We start from the raw sequence: 17,490 nt of genomic DNA, 5'->3' as shown, positions 1-17,490 counted from the left end.
TATACCATCCCTAGAAAGTGGGAAGGGTCTTTTGAACCCATGTCACAGTGGGGGAAGTCAATGGGGGGGGGGGGGAGGGGGCATAGATATCAGACCTAAAGAACAAAACTCTGATTCTGATTTAGGAATGTGAGCATTCATCATCGTGTGAATTGTCAGTAGAAGAATTCAGGGGGGCATTTCATGAAGGAACTTGTCGGATAAAATGTCCGACAAGTCAATTTAATCTGACAAGTTCAGAGAAATCAACCGATCAGAGTAAAGAATTTCTCAAAACTTGTCGGATATAATTGACTTGTCAGATATTTTATCCGACAAGTTCCTTCATGAAGTGCCCCCCAGAACTGTTGATTTCTTGTCACTTGTTTCTCCCTGCACAATACTTATTTCCGTCACAATGATTTGCTTTTTAGTTTTATTACCCACATCTCTGTTCTCTCACACCACAGTCCCATTTGTTTGTGCTACAACTTGTGTACCGGCCGACCGTCAAATCAGTATTACAACGACTGCTCAGAAAAAGGTTACTGCCCGCAGAGCACTGTATCACAAAGAGTGAGTACCATTTGAAATCTGGAAATGTAACCTCAGAATTTTGTTTAGGATCCAGAGAGAATCATCTCTCAACTACAGGGCCTCCCACGTAGGAATGAAGACATCACTGCATGTGATTGTGCTTGCAAGGAAATATTTGGAAGAATCATTATGACAACACAACAATGCATGATAAATATGCAGGAATCCTTTGTGTCTACAGGTGGTAGTTTTTGCTCATAAGTATAATGCTAAATCTATATAAATGAACAGTGTTCTAAAGAAGGAAAATGGTACCTATTACATTATAGTTGTTATCTTTTTTAGGAAATATGCATCATGATGTCAAGCTAAATGCTTAGAAGGAACTTATACTATTATTGTATGCATATAGTTTGGAAAGAGACATTGTGCTTGTATGTGTTGGATGTGTATCAGACATAAGTCAAGTGATGTTAGGTTATAGTTACAAAGTTTGTCAATGCCTGATGGTGTTCCCAGTGATAATCTGTAAAGACAAAAGCAACTCTTAAAGATGGCAAAGTCTTCAAAAGGAACCATTGTAGATTTTCCTATCTCAAGCCAAGACAATAATGAGATAACTTTAGAGAAAACGACAAAATTATGCAGAAAGAGTGTTATCCAAAGGGATGTACATGTCTTTTTTCCATTTGCTTTTCTAGTCAAGAGGAATTTCTCCAGCGTGGCGTCATCGACGGGTGGTCTGAACGATGATGGCGTGGAGCAGACGGCCATCAAGGTATCCCTCAAGTGCCCCATCACCTACAAGCGCATCACGCTGCCGGCCCGGGGCCACGACTGCAAGCACATCCAGTGCTTCGACCTCGAGTCCTACCTGCAGCTCAACTGTGAGCGGGGATCGTGGCGGTGTCCTGTCTGCAAGTGAGTGTTGGCACAATCATCTGTCTGTCCTAGTATGTCTCTTTCTGTCTGTTTGTCTCTTTGTGTTTGTATGCCATTTTTTTTTACTAGTTCTCCCCTCTAATGTCTTCTCCTGTCTCTCCTCTCTTTCTGTCCCATCTCCTTTATATTTTCCCTCTTTCTTCTCTTTCTTTTTTTGCTCGTCTCTCTTTCTTTCATTTTTCATGTTTTTTCTGTCACCCATCTTTTCACTTTCTCTGCGGGACCATGCTTGGTTTAACTTCAAAACTGTCAATCAATGCCATGACATTGATTTTCTGTTTCCTCCTAAGTTTTCAAAGTACAGACAAGTCATGGGTGGCTAGTGGTTTTAGATCAAACTGCAAGCTAACTCGAACGAGTCATAGTGGTTTCCAAAGAACGGCCGTCTCATACAGGCATACAATTCCCTCTGTCAGAATCTCTCTCCCTCTATTTCTTCATCTACCGTACAAAATATATCTAGCTCTCTATCTCTCTGTCTCTCTCTCTCTCTCTCTCTCTTTCTCTCTCTCACCCTCACTCTCCTTATATATAAAGAGAGGGAGAGATATAGTATATCTCTCCCTCTCTTTATATATGAGGGAGAGGGAGAGATATATTATGAGAGGAGAGATATATTATATCTCTCCCTCTCTATATATATAAGGGAGAGGGAGAGATATATTATGAGAGGAGAGATATGTTATATCTCTCCCTCTCTTTATATATAAGGGAGAGGGAGAGATATATTATGAGAGGAGAGACATATTATATCTCTCCCTCTCCCTTCTGATCTCCATCTCCCACTTGTCTGCCGTGATATTTTCTTTGATTGGCAACCCCTATCTGTCTCATCACTGTTTGTCTTATTATCTGTCACTTCAGTCTCCATACACATGGTTTGTCTGTCTGTCTGTCTGTCTGTCTGTCTGTCTGGCTGTCACTCTGTTTTTCTTTGTCTGTTTGTCTGTTTGCGCTATCTGTCATTGAGACCATATAAATGTGGTGCTACCCCTCCTTACTGTTTATTCTCTGTCAGTGATGTTGTCCAAGTAATATCTCTCCCTTGTTTTTGTTTTGTTTTGTGTGTGTGTATGTATATTTTATAGAAAACTTGTGTTGACAGGTATGTGAGTGTCATGATATTGCTTAACCCGTTGAGGATGAGTCCTGAGTATACTCAGGCAGGTGGCTATGGGAAATGCGTGTTGCAGCAAAATCAGTCCGTCCATAACGAGTTCAGATAAATAAGAGCTAGACTGTTATGAAGCATCTTCAATGTCTGTCTACTTCTTCAAACAAGTTTTTTTATGCCTCCGCAACGAAGTGGCCGGAGGCATTATGTTTTCGGGTCGTCCGTCCGTCCGTCCGTCCGTCCGTACGTCCGTACGTCCGTCCGTACGTCCGTCCGTACGTCCGTCCGTACGTCCGTCCGTACGTCCGTCCGTCCCGTTTTGTTTTTGTCGATATCTCAAGAACCGTGTGGTGGTTTTACATCAAACTTGGTATGAGGGTATATCCTTGGGGGATAATACTTTGTGTGGATTTTAGGGTCACAGGGTCAAAGGTCAAAGGTCACAGGTTATTTTGTGAAAAAAAATTTGAAATTTCATGTTTTTCTCCATATCTCGCAAATGGTTCAAGGTATCTTCATGGAACTTAGTATATATGCTTGTACCGATGGGCAGTGATTATCTAGGGAAGTTGGGGGTCATGGGTCAAAGGTCATGGGTCAAAGGTCAAGGTCAACTCCTCAAAATATCACTACTTTCCTTATATTTATGCGATGAATGAAGGTTTTTTTTTTTTTTTTAAACTTGATGTATACATGTATTACCCAATATATATTCTGTGGGAAGTTTCTTGCCAAAAGGTCAAAGGTCAAAAGGTCAAAGGTCAAGTGAAAGTGCTGAATTGCACTTTTTCCTCCATATCTCAAAAGTAACTCAAGGTATCATCATGAAACTTACATATTTATGCATGTTCAACCTAACAGTGATTCTCTTTGGAACTGTGAGGTCAAAGGTCAAAGGCCAGGTTTAGATAATGCTATTTTCCCATTTGATACTGAAATTATACTTTTTCTCAATACCTTGAAAAATTACTCAATGCATAAACTTATAAAAGAGTCAAAAGTCAAGTAAAAATCATCAGTTCCCCAAATACCTGCGCTCTGACATTTTAATCATTCATCCAATTGAACCTAGTTCTAGGAAAGTGAACATTCAGCACATTTGTGTCAAACCTGTCATTTTAATATTTTGCCAATTGTTTGAAACTGTCATCACACATTGTCAAGACATTGTACTATAGACCTATTAGGAGAACCATGCATTATGGCGGAGGCATATCAGTCGCCGTAGCGATATATCTAGTTTTAATTTTGTTTCGATCTTAGTGTGCAAAATTAGTGAAGACACGGCATAGGGAATAAAGGGAGATCACCAAGATAGCAACTTCTATATGCTCATATAGTGATGAATCAATATCAGGTGGTGAGAACACTGGTATTGTGTGTGTTTCTTATCCAAAGTTTCAAATATATATCGTTATGAAGCTGCATTAATGGCCGGCCGTATTTGAAGCCTGTCATAGAATTCTTCCTCATCTTCTTCTATGATATGCACAGTACAGTGATGCTTTTCAGTTGTATTTGCACATAACTCTCCCCCCCCCCCCCCTATCTATCCTTGAATGAGTAATCTTGCCTTTAAGCATTCAAACTGTGACAAGTCTCTGATCGATCTCCTCTCAATCAGCAAAACTGCGTTACTGGAGGGACTTGAGGTGGACCAGTTCATGTGGGGCATACTGACCGCTGTCCAGTCAGCGGACTTTGAGGAGGTGACCATCGACGCATCGGCCAGCTGGAAGCCTGTCCCCATCAAGAGTGAATTCAAGGAAGAGGAACCAGGTATGGATGAAGACACTTCTTTTTTGTTTTCTTTCTTCAACCGGTCACCATGGTAACAGAGGAAGGTGTTGAGATGCTCTCCTTCATTCACTGAATTTCTAAAAGCCGTTTGAGGCTAAATCTGTTAAGTAAAATGTCAGCTCTTGTTCATGCCATGTAATAAGACTGCTGCGTCTGTTGCTCAACAGTATTGCTTTAAATGACACTCACTTTATGCTGCAGTATAAGTTTCTTATACCAAGATCTGTTGCCATTAGTCTTGCCCATATTTTTGCAAGGACACTCTGTTATACTTGTCTGAGGTTCTCTTGTCTTTACTATAATTGCCAGTCACTGCCAGGCACATAATTTCCTGAGAGATGAAAAGATAGGACCATTGTAACCAAGTAGCCATGTAAGCATCATTCAGTGATCATTATGATCATCTCAGAGCAGCCATCTGCCATTTTATTTTTGCAGTATTTCATGTGTTTTCTTCATCCAACATAAGACATGGTTTTAAATATAAAACAGTTTTTTATCATTCAAATTGATCTTGGTGTGTTTAATTTGTGAAATTCACAATTTTTCTCACCAAGATGTATCTCTTGCTGTCAGAATATATTTTTAACCTTACATGAGCATATATATATATATATATATATATATATATATATATATATATATGAATATATATATATATATATATATATATACAATATATATATATTGTGTGTGTGTGTTGGGGGGGGGGGGGTTGCAACAGTGGCAGGCCTAAAGGTTTAATATTGATACCACAGCAGATGATGCATTATTGTTTCTATGGTGATATGGCATTCCTAACATCCTCCTACCACTTTTTGGTCGTTCCACCCCCACCCCCCTTTCTAGAATCGTGCCACTCGGCCAAGAGGCATAAAGCCATGTCGCCAGGCAGCATGATGATGCCTGGTCTGCACCACTTTGAGGGCGGCCCCAGCCCCTCACCCTACCCCCAGCCCCCCATGTCAGCTGCAGGACCCGACTTCAATGGAGGTAATGGAAGATGCCACAAGGGGGGACTACACGGAGCTCAAATTGCCACGTGATTTGACATTTAACCGACTACCACCTCTGGGCCCTTCCTTAGTGGTTTTAAATACGTAGCTTTGCTCACACAAATGTTATGTCGAAAGAGGAACGATGGAATCTTCATATCTGTGCTGATTTCACCTGCCTTATTGTGTAGCCAGTTCCTTTGTGCTGAAATTCTGTTTACATAAAGTTCAGCAGTCATAGCAAGTGATTGATGATTCAAGATTTCAAAGTGGTAGATATTCAGTGAAGCTTGTATAAACTCACAAGCTACAAAAGGATTACCGATTGCTAATGCTTCATATTTCAACTCGGTGCCATGATAATATAATGCATTCCTGTGTGAACTTGTCATGCTATCCAGTGATGTTAGTGTTCAACTGTGTCAGCAAAAGAGTTTACAACAAATACAGAAACAACAAAGAAAAGCATGCATTTGAATTGGTACATTTGGTATATAATGGGAGCAAATGATTTAAATTTGTGTGTGTTGACAGTTTCAGCCTTGTGGTATTAGGGAGAATTCATCATTTTGATATCAAAGAATGGGAATACAAATTTGCTCATTATGCCAATTCTTTTACCAATTTTAACCACTGTTTGTTTTTGTTTTTTCTCTCTCTCTCTCTCTCTCTCTCCACACAAAGCGGTGAGACCAAACTCAAATACCAACCCCAACGTGGGCGGTCCCAACAACTTCCGCAACTTTGCCAACTTCCCTCCGCAGGGAGGAGGGGGCCCCGGAGCCGGGGGCGGAGGCGGAGGAGGCGGAGGAGGGGGAGGTGGAGCAGCAGCAGTAAGTGGGGCAGGAGGTGGAACACAATCTAACATGAACCCCAGTGCTAACAGCTTCAATGGACCCATGATACCTACAGCAGAAGACAACATCGCCACCACAGACATGTACCCGGTGGAGAAGCAGTTCAATCATGCACTACCGGTGAGTAGCATCCTTGACCGACACGACTAGAAAAATTAATAGAGAAGCTTAACTCTGGCAGTTATTTTCTTAGATTCAGGGTACTTTTTTATTTTTTTATATGTTTCTTTCTCTGTAATGGTGATTTGCATGAGTAATTTCTGTCTTCTTTCATTACAAGTATAACTTCACCGAATGGAATGTAGAATAGATTTTGTCATAGTGATGAGAGAAAATGTTGCTATTTTCAGCAAATACATGGAGACTTTTATTTGATAGATATCTTTACCGATATTTCTTCTAGATGTGTTGTATGTTCCATACATATCATTGAATGAGTAAACTGCAAGGTGATCATGAGGACTTCAGAGGAGTAAAGACTAGAGTAAACATTGGTCCTTTTGTGTTTCTTGTCGTTTTCAGCAAATGCCAATGAACCAGTCACATCCACCAGGCCAGCAGTCGCATCGGCACCCATCCCCAATGGCCCACCACCCACGCAACAACCCCACCACACCCAATCCCACCCATCAGGGTACACCCACCTCGGCATCCATTGCCTCCCCTCGCACCATGCACACCAGCAACCCCAATCTGCGACCGCCGACGCCGGGTATGCCCCACACGCCCACCATGGGTCCCAGCACGCCAAGCATGGGACCCATGACCCCTACCATGCCTCACACCCCTAACAACATGCCTCCAACGCCCAACAACATGCCGCACACACCCAGCAACATGCCCCACACCCCAACCAACATGCCCCACACGCCCAACAACATGCCCCACACGCCCAACAACATGCCCCCGACGCCAAACAGCATGGGCAACACCACCTCTACCTCGCTTAACCAGCAGCCACACACGCCGGGCGCCTCGTCCAACCCACCGTCGCATCCGGGGATGAACACCATGAACAACCAGCGCTCCCACCAGTCACCCAACCCGGGACCACCGCCGCCCGCAACGACAAGTCAACTTCCAGCATTACTCGGGCACAACCAAGGAGGCGCCAGCACCACCTCAACATCATCAACATCAATAACGACCAACGGCAGCGTGGTCCTGGACTCCCACGTGAGGAACAACAGCATGACTAGTAGTCAGGCCAACGCCAACCACAACTTGGACTTTGACCCGGCCGCGGTCATTGATGGTGGAGGAGAGGGACAGGAGGGACTTGACGTGAGTTTGCAGTCCTGTTTTCACTTTGAATGAGAATTGTCACAGAGAGAAGATATAAGCCTAGAGCTCCATGTAGTTGAACATCACAAGCGCTGTACATCTCACTTGCAGTACTAAAGAAGCAATTGAGGATTGTCAGTGAGACAAGGTGTAAATTGTAATGTTGTTTGTGGTGATTGAAGAGCATTCTCCAAACTCAATTTTAAATGTTCAACATGCACTCCCTAGCAATCTCCTTTAAAAAGCATAGTATTTGACAATTTATGACCTGAATCATGTGATAAAGCTGTGGCATATGTCATCTTCTTGTAGCAATGCACTGGTAGAAGAGATTTGCACAGAAAAAGATATGTAGAATCCATACGTCTGTAGAAATGTCTGTACCCTTCTGTGTGTAAGTTTCGTGCATAAAATGTCAGTTTTCAATTTTTCACCACTTCTTCTGGACAAGAACGCTGAAATGTATGTGAATCTGCATGCTTTTTTTTCTGTTCTTCTTTACAGTTACTACCTGACAACATCGTGGATGTGGATATTTTGTCAATACTGGGCCAAAACGACAGCTCATCAGCAAACAATGACAGCGAAGAACTCCTCTCTCTATTTGACTCATGAAAACAGACGTGACAGACTGCCAATTTGTGTTTTTTCGAACTCTTGTGACTGCAGAAAAAGTTACTCGCAGTACAGTGCACCTCAATCGAGGAATTAGCATTGTCTCTGTAAGGAGGAGTGTAAAGACGGACATACTGGAGTGAAGATGGGGAGCAGTGAGTTTGTAGCAGTGGACACTCCTGTAGGTTAAGGAGATGCAGGCTTGGATGCGTGTGATGCCAAGCGTTGTGGCCGGGGCATTGGATCGGGGGCCGGGTGTAAAAAGGAATCCAAGAGAGTGGAAAAAAAAGATCTGTCATTGCTGATGCCTGTCCAGCAGGCCGATAGAATGACTTGGGAAGAAGGATTAACAATGGACTGAACTTACGAGAATTCGCCCCTTCAGTGTTGAGATCGCCCCCACCCCATAGAAATGTGGTACAGGGAACTCTTGACTGTGACTCTCGACATCCATTCTGATTTCAAATCACAGAGGCTCTCACCCATCGACTCTCAGCATCACAAATATAGCAGGATGTAGGCAACTGGTGGAGCTGGGTAAGAAAGCAAGGATTCATTCTGTGGGATAGATAGGAGACCCTCACCAGAGGTCAGATGTCAACATTTAATGATGTGATGCCAATCAGAGCCTCCAGGCCATACTGTTCTCTGACCCTGGTCAAGAGCAGCGGAGGACTATTGGGTCAAGATCAACAGCGGCCACAGGGGACAGCGGCTACCATCTGCTTTGTGCTGTGGGATGACCCCCAAGAGGAGAAAGATGGCGTGATGTAGGCACTGCCTCAGCTTCCAGAGAAAAAGAGGAGGAGAGTTTTTTGAGGAAGTAGTTACAGATGGTGGAGGAGTTGGTTAATGATGATAACATCTGGAGCACCTGTAAGCTTCTCTCCTCCCAGTGGCAGACATGGTGGACCCCAGCAGAGGCTGGAAGTGGTCTGGAAAGCCATCCACTCCAATAAGACCAGCTGTACCGATTGGAAATCGACATCGCGTCCAGTTATCGATGCCTCTTGTACTCCAGAGATGCTCGAAGGCTGCCACTGTTTTTCTTTCATTCAAGATGGCCCACCGCCACCACCACCGCCGCCGCCCGCCGCCACCATCACCAACATCCAGACACTAACAGCACATGCAGGTAGAGGCAGTCTCGTATGTGCCCGCCCGTCACTGCTGCAACAATATTCACATGGCATTCACAGACACAAGCACGTGAATTATCCATCGCCAGAATGTGCATCCCACACACGTTTGATATCTCTACTTTTCTGCCTTCCTTCTCCCTCTTCCCGTGGAGTACCCCATCAGAACACCATTTTTTCTTTTTTTTGTTGATCTTCTTCTTCTTCATATCGTGTCCTGTACATACTCAGATTAAAATACCTTGGAGTTTCAAGAACCTGCAACGAGAGCCAAACATCAAGTTTGCTCGAAGCAGTGAAGCAACTCGCATCGTTTCTTTTTTTGTACAAAAAAAAAACAAAACTGGAAGAAAGATCATTTATTTGTGACAAGAAGGGAAGGATGTCTTTGTTGTGATGGTGAGAGCTAGATTTATTGCTAATTTATTCCTGTATGTGCTTGTGTTTGTAATTTATTTTGTGTAAAGTGTAAATTAAACAGAAAGTTCTCTCTTTTTTTTCTCTCCATGTGTATGATATTTGAACAGAAAAAAAAAATGCTATATTTTGATGAATGAGAAATACTTGTGGTTAGTGCTACTTAAATACCAATACATCTTTGTTTGCCGATGTACTCGTAGTATTTATGTGTACATTGATCGGGAAACCATGTTTTTTGGTCAGTGTGGAAATATAGCCTCTCGTCACAATTCATCAGCAGTGTGCTGAAGGGGTCTGCTACATCATGTGGTCTTACGCTTCCAAAGTACCTTGTTTTCTTATCGTCTAAAAATCAGAAAGTTTTTTTGTTTTTTCAGAGATACTTCCATTACTGTATTTATCAGTAGATTACATAAATGGTTATTGGTTGGTTGCATAGTGAAGCTTATGGGACAGCTGTAACAGATGGCCATCAGCACGAGTGGATTTTTGACAAACCCACCCATGTCCAGCAGTTCTACAAGTGTAACGGTTGATCATTCAATCACTAGAAACAGTTTCAATTCCATATTCTCTTCAGAACATGTTGTAACATGGGGAACAGTGTGGTTAAAAGAAATAATAATGATAATAATACTATGTTGTTACCTAACGATCACACAAAAATGATAGACCAGGCACTGTATGATCAGGAACCTAGATCGTGTACTAAAACAAGCCTTCAATTTTTGACTGTGCCTGATAATTGATCATTTTCCCCGGTCTCCTTTATTAAACAATGTCTGTTTCTCTTTGAGATGCAGTATGTGCCACTTCCAAAACTACATTGTAAAGAGAAAAAAAGTGACCACGCATTGACAGCGAGCTGCCAAGCCCTTAACAGATATTCCATTGCTGTAGGCATAGATGCATTCCATATGACCACTATACTATCATCTGTTCATCTGCTAATTTATGCGGCATCATGTAAAGCCTGTATAATATGTTTGTTAAAGAAGTTTGTTCACCTTTCTGTGTAAAATAAGTTTAATAATGTTATTTTTAGTATTATTCTCTCAGTTTGCAGCTGGTGTCATAACTGAAAAGTGAATGCAGTTTCCTTTTTTTTTGTGGGGCTGGAAATTGTTTATGAAACAACATGTGTATACTGTTGTAGTCAAAGTGCTGTAAGCCATAAACGACACTTTGTAATGGTAGTAGAAAAGTCTACATAGCAGCGTTCCAATGATTAAGGTGTCACTGGTCTCAAGGAATTCTCAGTGAGGTGTACGCTTGCACCCACATATTCTGCTGAGGTTATAGTATCGTAACCAACTTGGCTCATAAAGTGACATACAAAGTTGTGTCCAGCTGTGGCTTCTCAGATACATTGGCAGTGGAAGCACCATCAACTTTTCAGTTTTTGGTCTGCCACCTTCTTTCTCAGTAGTTCTGTTGAGATTCATGACTTTGTTCAAAGGATGCTTGTCATGTTCCCCCTTAGGGTCTGCTGCACACCTCAATGACTGAACCGTGTCGATCAACCCCAAATCCCTGTTTGTTACTTCATGGCAGCATCTGCAAGAAAGGAGATTGTCTTCCGATCAGTCAATATAATATCCCTTTTTAATAGCGTGCCAAAAGCCCATCACATAACGTGCAGGGGCATTCATTCACAGTTTTGATGGGCGCAAAAAGCTCAGTTCAATGGTTTACCAAATTGAAAGAGCTGATTTTTTGCAATTATTGCAATTCTCGAGGTGATGGCTGTACTTCACAAATGAGTGGTAAAAAAACAAACATCCTTTTCAGTCCATAGTTGGTTCTCTTTCGTATGCACTTCATTTGAGAAGAATAATCGAGACCACTTTGATGAAGACTACAACTGGACTCCAATCTTTTGAGTTAAATCTTGTGAAGTATTGTGTCAGTGCAGGGGCAGAGGGTTAGGGTGGATTCTAGTGAAAAACAGATCATTGGTTTGTGTAAATGTAATCAAAGGCCAATACTGAAACTTAATGTGCTCTTTGACCTAATCGAGTCCTATCAGGGACACGCAAGCAAGAAGGGGATTTCCTTTTCTCATTGAAATTTGCTTTCTGAGTATTTTTGCTCAAAAAAAAAAATGTTTTGTATGAATGTAAATAAGAAACCATAAAATTCTTTTCCTCTAGATGTTTATACATTGATGTGAAAGGTTTTGAAAGCAAAGTTTACTGCTTGTTTCTGGGACGAAAGGGAAATATGCCAGAGAATGGTGTTTGTTTGGGATTTTTCTGCTCTTTTTAATCCTGAGAGGAAAAAAAAAATGAAATACAAGGGATGTGACTGTCCCTCAGAAGCCCTGACATTGTAATGCTTAATGCTAAATTATCAGTTTTTGTACTTGCTCAAATCTCTTGACTTAATGAAATGTATTCATATCTGTCACTTTCAAAAATCTTTATTTATTATTTCTGTCTGTAGAAACTCATTTGTAAAGTTCTTTTTCTCAGTTCTTGGTCTCTAATTTAGGATTTTTTTTCCAGTTGTGTGTTGTTTTTTTCTTTTATGGACAAGATGATGGTTGTCTTTCCTTTGCAAGTTGAAATTATGTTTTGTGTGTACATAGTGTAGGGAGCACATGGAAACTGGTGTATTTTTCCCCCCATTTCTGTGTGGTTTCCTCGATTTCTTGTATGGAGAATCTTGCTTTTTCAAGTAACATGTGATATTTTTGTATGTATTTAACCTGGGTGCTTTCTTGTGTACAGGCAGGAGGAACTATGTTGGGGGTAGAACGTGGAGTTTTTTTTCCCCCCATCGGATTGATTTTTATTTTTAGGTATTAATTTTTCAGATCAATACCCCAAGGGGTGCTGGAGACTTTTTTTGTCCCTGCTCTTGTCCTTGCATGGAAATTCATAACTGAAACTCTGCCCACCCTATCGTTTTGAAGAAAACAAAAATATGAAAAAGTGCCAAAACCTTGTTTGAGAATGAGGAAGAACTACTGCTATGTATAAATGGTAGTCAAGTGTATGTTTTATGTGTGTATGCCTTCATTCTCTCTGATCGCTTTGAAATGTTACAAATGGTGCATGGTCGGAGAGCTCCTGCCGAATTCTGGTCCACTATTCTGGGCCAAGATTTTTGCCCTACTCTCTGGAAAGTTATTCTTTTCTTTTGTTTCTTTTCTTTTTGATGTGTTTGTTTTTTTTTTTCTGTGCCTCTTTCATGTTTAAATGCATGTAGGTTAAAGTGGATTGAAGCGTAAGAACCATTATCCTGTTAGTAGGGAGTTCAGACAAAAGTCAGTGTCTATGAAGTGGAAGTTTCCCCCTTTTTTCTCAATTTTTTGCTCTCATTTAGGTCAACCTCCTTCCGATCTGAACAATATGACGAACTTACAGCTTTGCTGCATGGAGACGCTGTGTGATGTGTACGTTCAGAGATTAAACTAATTCTGCAGCCATTTTATTGCAGGCTATTTCCTCCTTTTTTCCCTCAACATCATGTTAGATATAAATGTACTAAGCTGGAAAAAAATTTACATGAAGCATGCAAGTCTGTCATTAAAGGGGAGGGGGTTACTGTTTGATAGACCACAACAAACAACAGTTTGGTTGCTTAACTCAATGATTCATGTTATTCATTGACTCTCACAAACTCTAGCAAAATACAAAACATTCTTATGAGATCAAGCGTTTGTGAATAAAAGCTAACAAAACACAATGTCTGTCCATTGTTGGAAAAAAAAAAATCAATGATAAGACATTCTGTTCTTGTCAAAATAATGGTGCTGCTTCAAGAAAATTTCATGGCTAAAATGCATTTCTGCACAAAATGTGTAGTTCCAGTGATAAAGAGCAGTTGAGGAACTCCTCACACCATGCCATGTGCGTGAGCCATGTGTGAGCTGCAGTTTTGCGCCGAGGTGCACATGTAACCAGACGTCAGAGTTTAGGGCCTCCCAGAATCTTCTATGCAAAATTTATACAATTGATCCCGCCAAGATCCACCATGGTGTATCTGCATTCACACCCCTCCCTCCCCTGTGGGATGTGATAAGAGGCTCAAACCCTTCTTGCGAGTTAAGGATTGTGGGAACACTAGTTACCATATCATAGCTTTACCTTCAGAGCTTTGTCCTTAAAGCCGAAATATAGTTCTCAGAAGGGCTAGAAATTCATCTTCCATCATTTGGAATTCACTCCCAATTCATCGAAATGGTCTACCACGAAACATACCTGGCTGATGCAATTTTCCAGGATGATGAGTTGTTTTGGAGTATTTTATGATCAAAAGTGTAGAATAATTTCTATCGTAGTACACAACTTTTATTCACAGAAGAGACCAGCATTGTGGGTGGGTAGAATGTTATGTGATGATCGATCGTGCCCTTGCAATCGTATTTTCCAACAAGGTGCGTGCGATTCATTCTAGCACAGAGGTTGCTGTGGCCCAGTTTTGTGGATTATCAATAATCGATTATGAAAAATTATGCAGCAACCACGATCGGGTAAGTTCTGAGATTGCGGACTTCCAACGAACTCTTTTGGCGGATATTTCACAGTTTTGTCATTACCCAACTGAAATCCTGTTATTACAGTGTTATTTATTCCACACATTTCTTATACTTACGTGTGCATTTTGGAGCAAAAGTCAACAATTCTGCAAGCATACGAGAACTATGTTTCGGCTTTAAATCTGACTTGTGAGTACTGTATGCAGCTTGTAACTGGCAGTCTCAAATAGATGGCATCAGTTTGGGTAAGGATTTTATTTTCTCTTTCGCAAAGCCTAGAACCCTTATCCTTGAAATCAAGGATGGATTAAATAGTACTCCCCAGTGTGCTCTAGATTGTGAAGATATTTGTGGATGTTTGGTTTATACCGTAGTATATAACCTTTTTTTTTTTTTAATTCTTATTCATTATATTTTGAGTCCCTAAAATTTATCATAACAGCATTCATCTGCAATATGAAATTATACCACCTTGATGTGAATGATACATTTAATAGATCATTCTTTGCTTCTGGATACAAAAACAACCAAGAAAGAAAGATTGAAATCAAGGTATTATGTTGTCAAACGCAGTTTGCATTATATCTCCCCCACCCATGTCTAAGAATGATTTGCTTCAAGGAAACTCTTCACAGCTTCAGCTGTATAAAGTGGTGAAATGCATAAAAGTGGGGGGGGGGGGGGGGGGGGAGCCATGCCGGAGACCATAGATGCTCTAATGAATTTGATCCTTTTTTTTTTTTTTTAAGTGAAAGAGGCGCATTCAATACAGCCATTCAATCGTGAAATTTGTTCAAGATATAAATGGCATTGGTTGTTAAAATGACAACCTAGAAAGGTAGTCGTCTTCCCATTTCTTTGAAGATGCATGTAATCTGAGCGACAGTGTAGATGAACTCGCCGTGTACCTGTTGCATTTTATCCATTTGATGTGGGCAAGTAGACGGTGCACAGTTTATATTTGTCAATGTACTGGACTGTAGCTTCTATTATGCAGATTATTCTCTGTTTATGAGCTGAACATGCAAAGGAATTGTGACATTTGCTGTTTTTTAAAGGCAATGGAAATTTGATACTCCTGCAGAGTAAATAAGAGAATTTCTTGTGCTTGCCAGTGAGCTGAGACCCTCCCTTACATTGTATGCATGTACATCCAGACACAGTCATGCTTGCCTTCACATTCACACACACACTCATTTTCACAAACAAGTTCACACTCAAATTCACTCTCACATTCTCACTCTTGCTTGTCTTTACATTCACACACTTATGCTCAAAACTTTAAAAAAAAACCATTGTGTATTTTGGGGGGAGCTAGTGTTTTTTTTTTTTCTTCTTCTTTTTTCTGCAGCAAGTTAGGACACAACATTCCCACCTATCAATGTTCACCCCATTGGTCAAGTCTGCCAAATGTAAAGTAGAATGAAAACAATGTGACAGTAAAGATGGACAAAACGAGACCTCCACCTTGATTCTTTAAAGGTTGAAGCAACTGGTCACATTAATTAAGAATCCATGTTGGTCCAAGTTTGTAAAAGCCTGGCCCGTCTGTGAACTAACTCTGTCATTGTCCCCACCTCCCCTTTGAAATGAATTTTGATAATGATCTGGACCAATAGGACCAATTAACTATTTTTAATGACCAGCTTGTGACCGGCACAGTAATTCCTGTTAACCTTCCGTTGTAAAACATGAAATCCGTCCCTTAAATGTAGAACTCATAGCCCTTGTGACATGGCACCCCAACAATTATGCGTTGATGGCAAGTGAAGTAAATTGTCAGCGTATTTTCACCATCCCCAGAACTTGATTTTAGTTCAACTGAATTCAGACCAAGCACTGCTGTACTTCATTTACCAGGTATATGCTTTCAGACACAGTTAGAAACCCAGTTAACATGCTGTGATACTCTACTTAAAAAGATGTGTTTTATTACTGCAAATGTGAAATAATTTGCAGGGTGAAATTTCACACACTTCACTTGAGAATCTAGCACAGGAGTAAAAATGTGCACACATTTTGTTAGTGTATATTTGGGCCGTGTGAATTCATTCCAAGCATAAGCTGTGGACAGCAAATTTCAAAATATGCAAAATTCAGCTTACCTTAACCTTTTTGTGTAAAATTAATCAGGCATAAACTTCCACTCCTACATTAGTATGCAACAGCAGATGAAACATTCTGTAAAGTACATTGTTAATTCTTCCAGGGAGATCAAGCAAAATGTTTGCTAAGTTTCTGCACAAAATCTGGGGTGTATTGTCTTTGGTTTTGTTTTGTCCGTCCCTTTTTTCTTCTTCTTCTTCTTCTTCATCTTCTATCTAAGCAAATATGCCAGAAACGTAGCCACAAAATTTCAGAACTATTTCTGAGCTAATACCAAGTTAAATTTTTAATACCAGCCCATGCGGATATAAGCACACTACAATATTCTGTATTGCATGATGATAGTAACTGTATCGCGGTTCTTCAAATTTCTGCTGTTATTGGCCTCACTCCAGTGCCACCCTGGCTGGCATTTGAGAAAAATTTTTGTAAATCTTTGCGCGCATCATGAAAGTTTTCTTTTGTTTTCTTTCTCTGACATAATGAGCGGTCTAGCTTCGTCTTAGCACCAAGCCAAGTCTTACAACTGTGTGTATATGAAAGGCAGTTTAATTTGACTCCTGCTAGGATATCGTCCAGTAATAACAAGTACAGCATGCAGTCAGTTGGACCCTCCTATAGATGTTAATAAAGACCGCCCGTCCATAAAAGGCATTTTTTTTTTTTTTTGCTTCGTTCTTGGTCTTTGTTGATATATTGATTGGATTGCATTTTATCCAATCCATCATGGCACAGTCCTATGCAGCAGCTGTCTGATTATTTTTTTCCAAGTAATTGTCCCCCTCATATCCAGCACTTAGCATGTTGTTTGTCTCGGCCGCATCACAGTTGAATTTGACAATGTGTCTGTAAATATATTTGTGACATCATTTCAATTGTCCTGGAGGGCACCGTAAACGGCAAAAGTTGTCAGATTGACAGTTTAATATGTGGTGACTTAATAAAAGTTGCATTGACAAGCAACCTTTTTTTTGTATTTTTAATGTGACCAGGTGTACTTAGTCCTGAGCAGGATTTGGATCGTTTTATTGCAACAAATGAAATCAGTATTGTGTAGCAATACAAGCAAAACTGTGTAGGAAAATTAAAGACAAAACTAAGAAAATATTGTGATGCTGATGTGATTTTGTTCTATCAGTGCTCCAGATCGGACATTTGAAAACGCGACTGACACATGACGACAACGAGATGTATTTCTTCTTGACACTGTGTATTA

The 17,490-nt window shown here is 40.7% G+C and overlaps 1 protein-coding gene across 1 annotated transcript in view; it reads left to right on the top strand.

The window, feature by feature from the left end:
* LOC139744054 (zinc finger MIZ domain-containing protein 1-like) overlaps positions 1-9,440 on the top strand; it is a 31,771-nt gene extending 22,331 nt beyond the window's left edge. Inside the window, exons 11-17 of the mRNA XM_071654511.1 lie at positions 450-555; positions 1,218-1,437; positions 4,197-4,351; positions 5,222-5,365; positions 6,052-6,344; positions 6,747-7,508; positions 8,013-9,440. Of these exons, the coding sequence (XP_071510612.1) occupies positions 450-555; positions 1,218-1,437; positions 4,197-4,351; positions 5,222-5,365; positions 6,052-6,344; positions 6,747-7,508; positions 8,013-8,123 (1,791 nt within the window). The 3' untranslated portion in view covers positions 8,124-9,440. The remainder of the gene's footprint in view (positions 1-449; positions 556-1,217; positions 1,438-4,196; positions 4,352-5,221; positions 5,366-6,051; positions 6,345-6,746; positions 7,509-8,012) is intronic.
* Positions 9,441-17,490: the final 8,050 nt, after the last annotated feature.

The sequence above is a fragment of the Diadema antillarum genome, unplaced genomic scaffold, assembly GCF_040938485.1.
Source record: "Diadema antillarum isolate AM-2024a unplaced genomic scaffold, OU_Dant_1.0 seq00001131_RagTag, whole genome shotgun sequence".
Taxonomy (NCBI): Eukaryota; Metazoa; Echinodermata; class Echinoidea; order Diadematoida; family Diadematidae; genus Diadema; species Diadema antillarum.
This window is presented reverse-complemented; position numbering and strand designations above follow the sequence as displayed.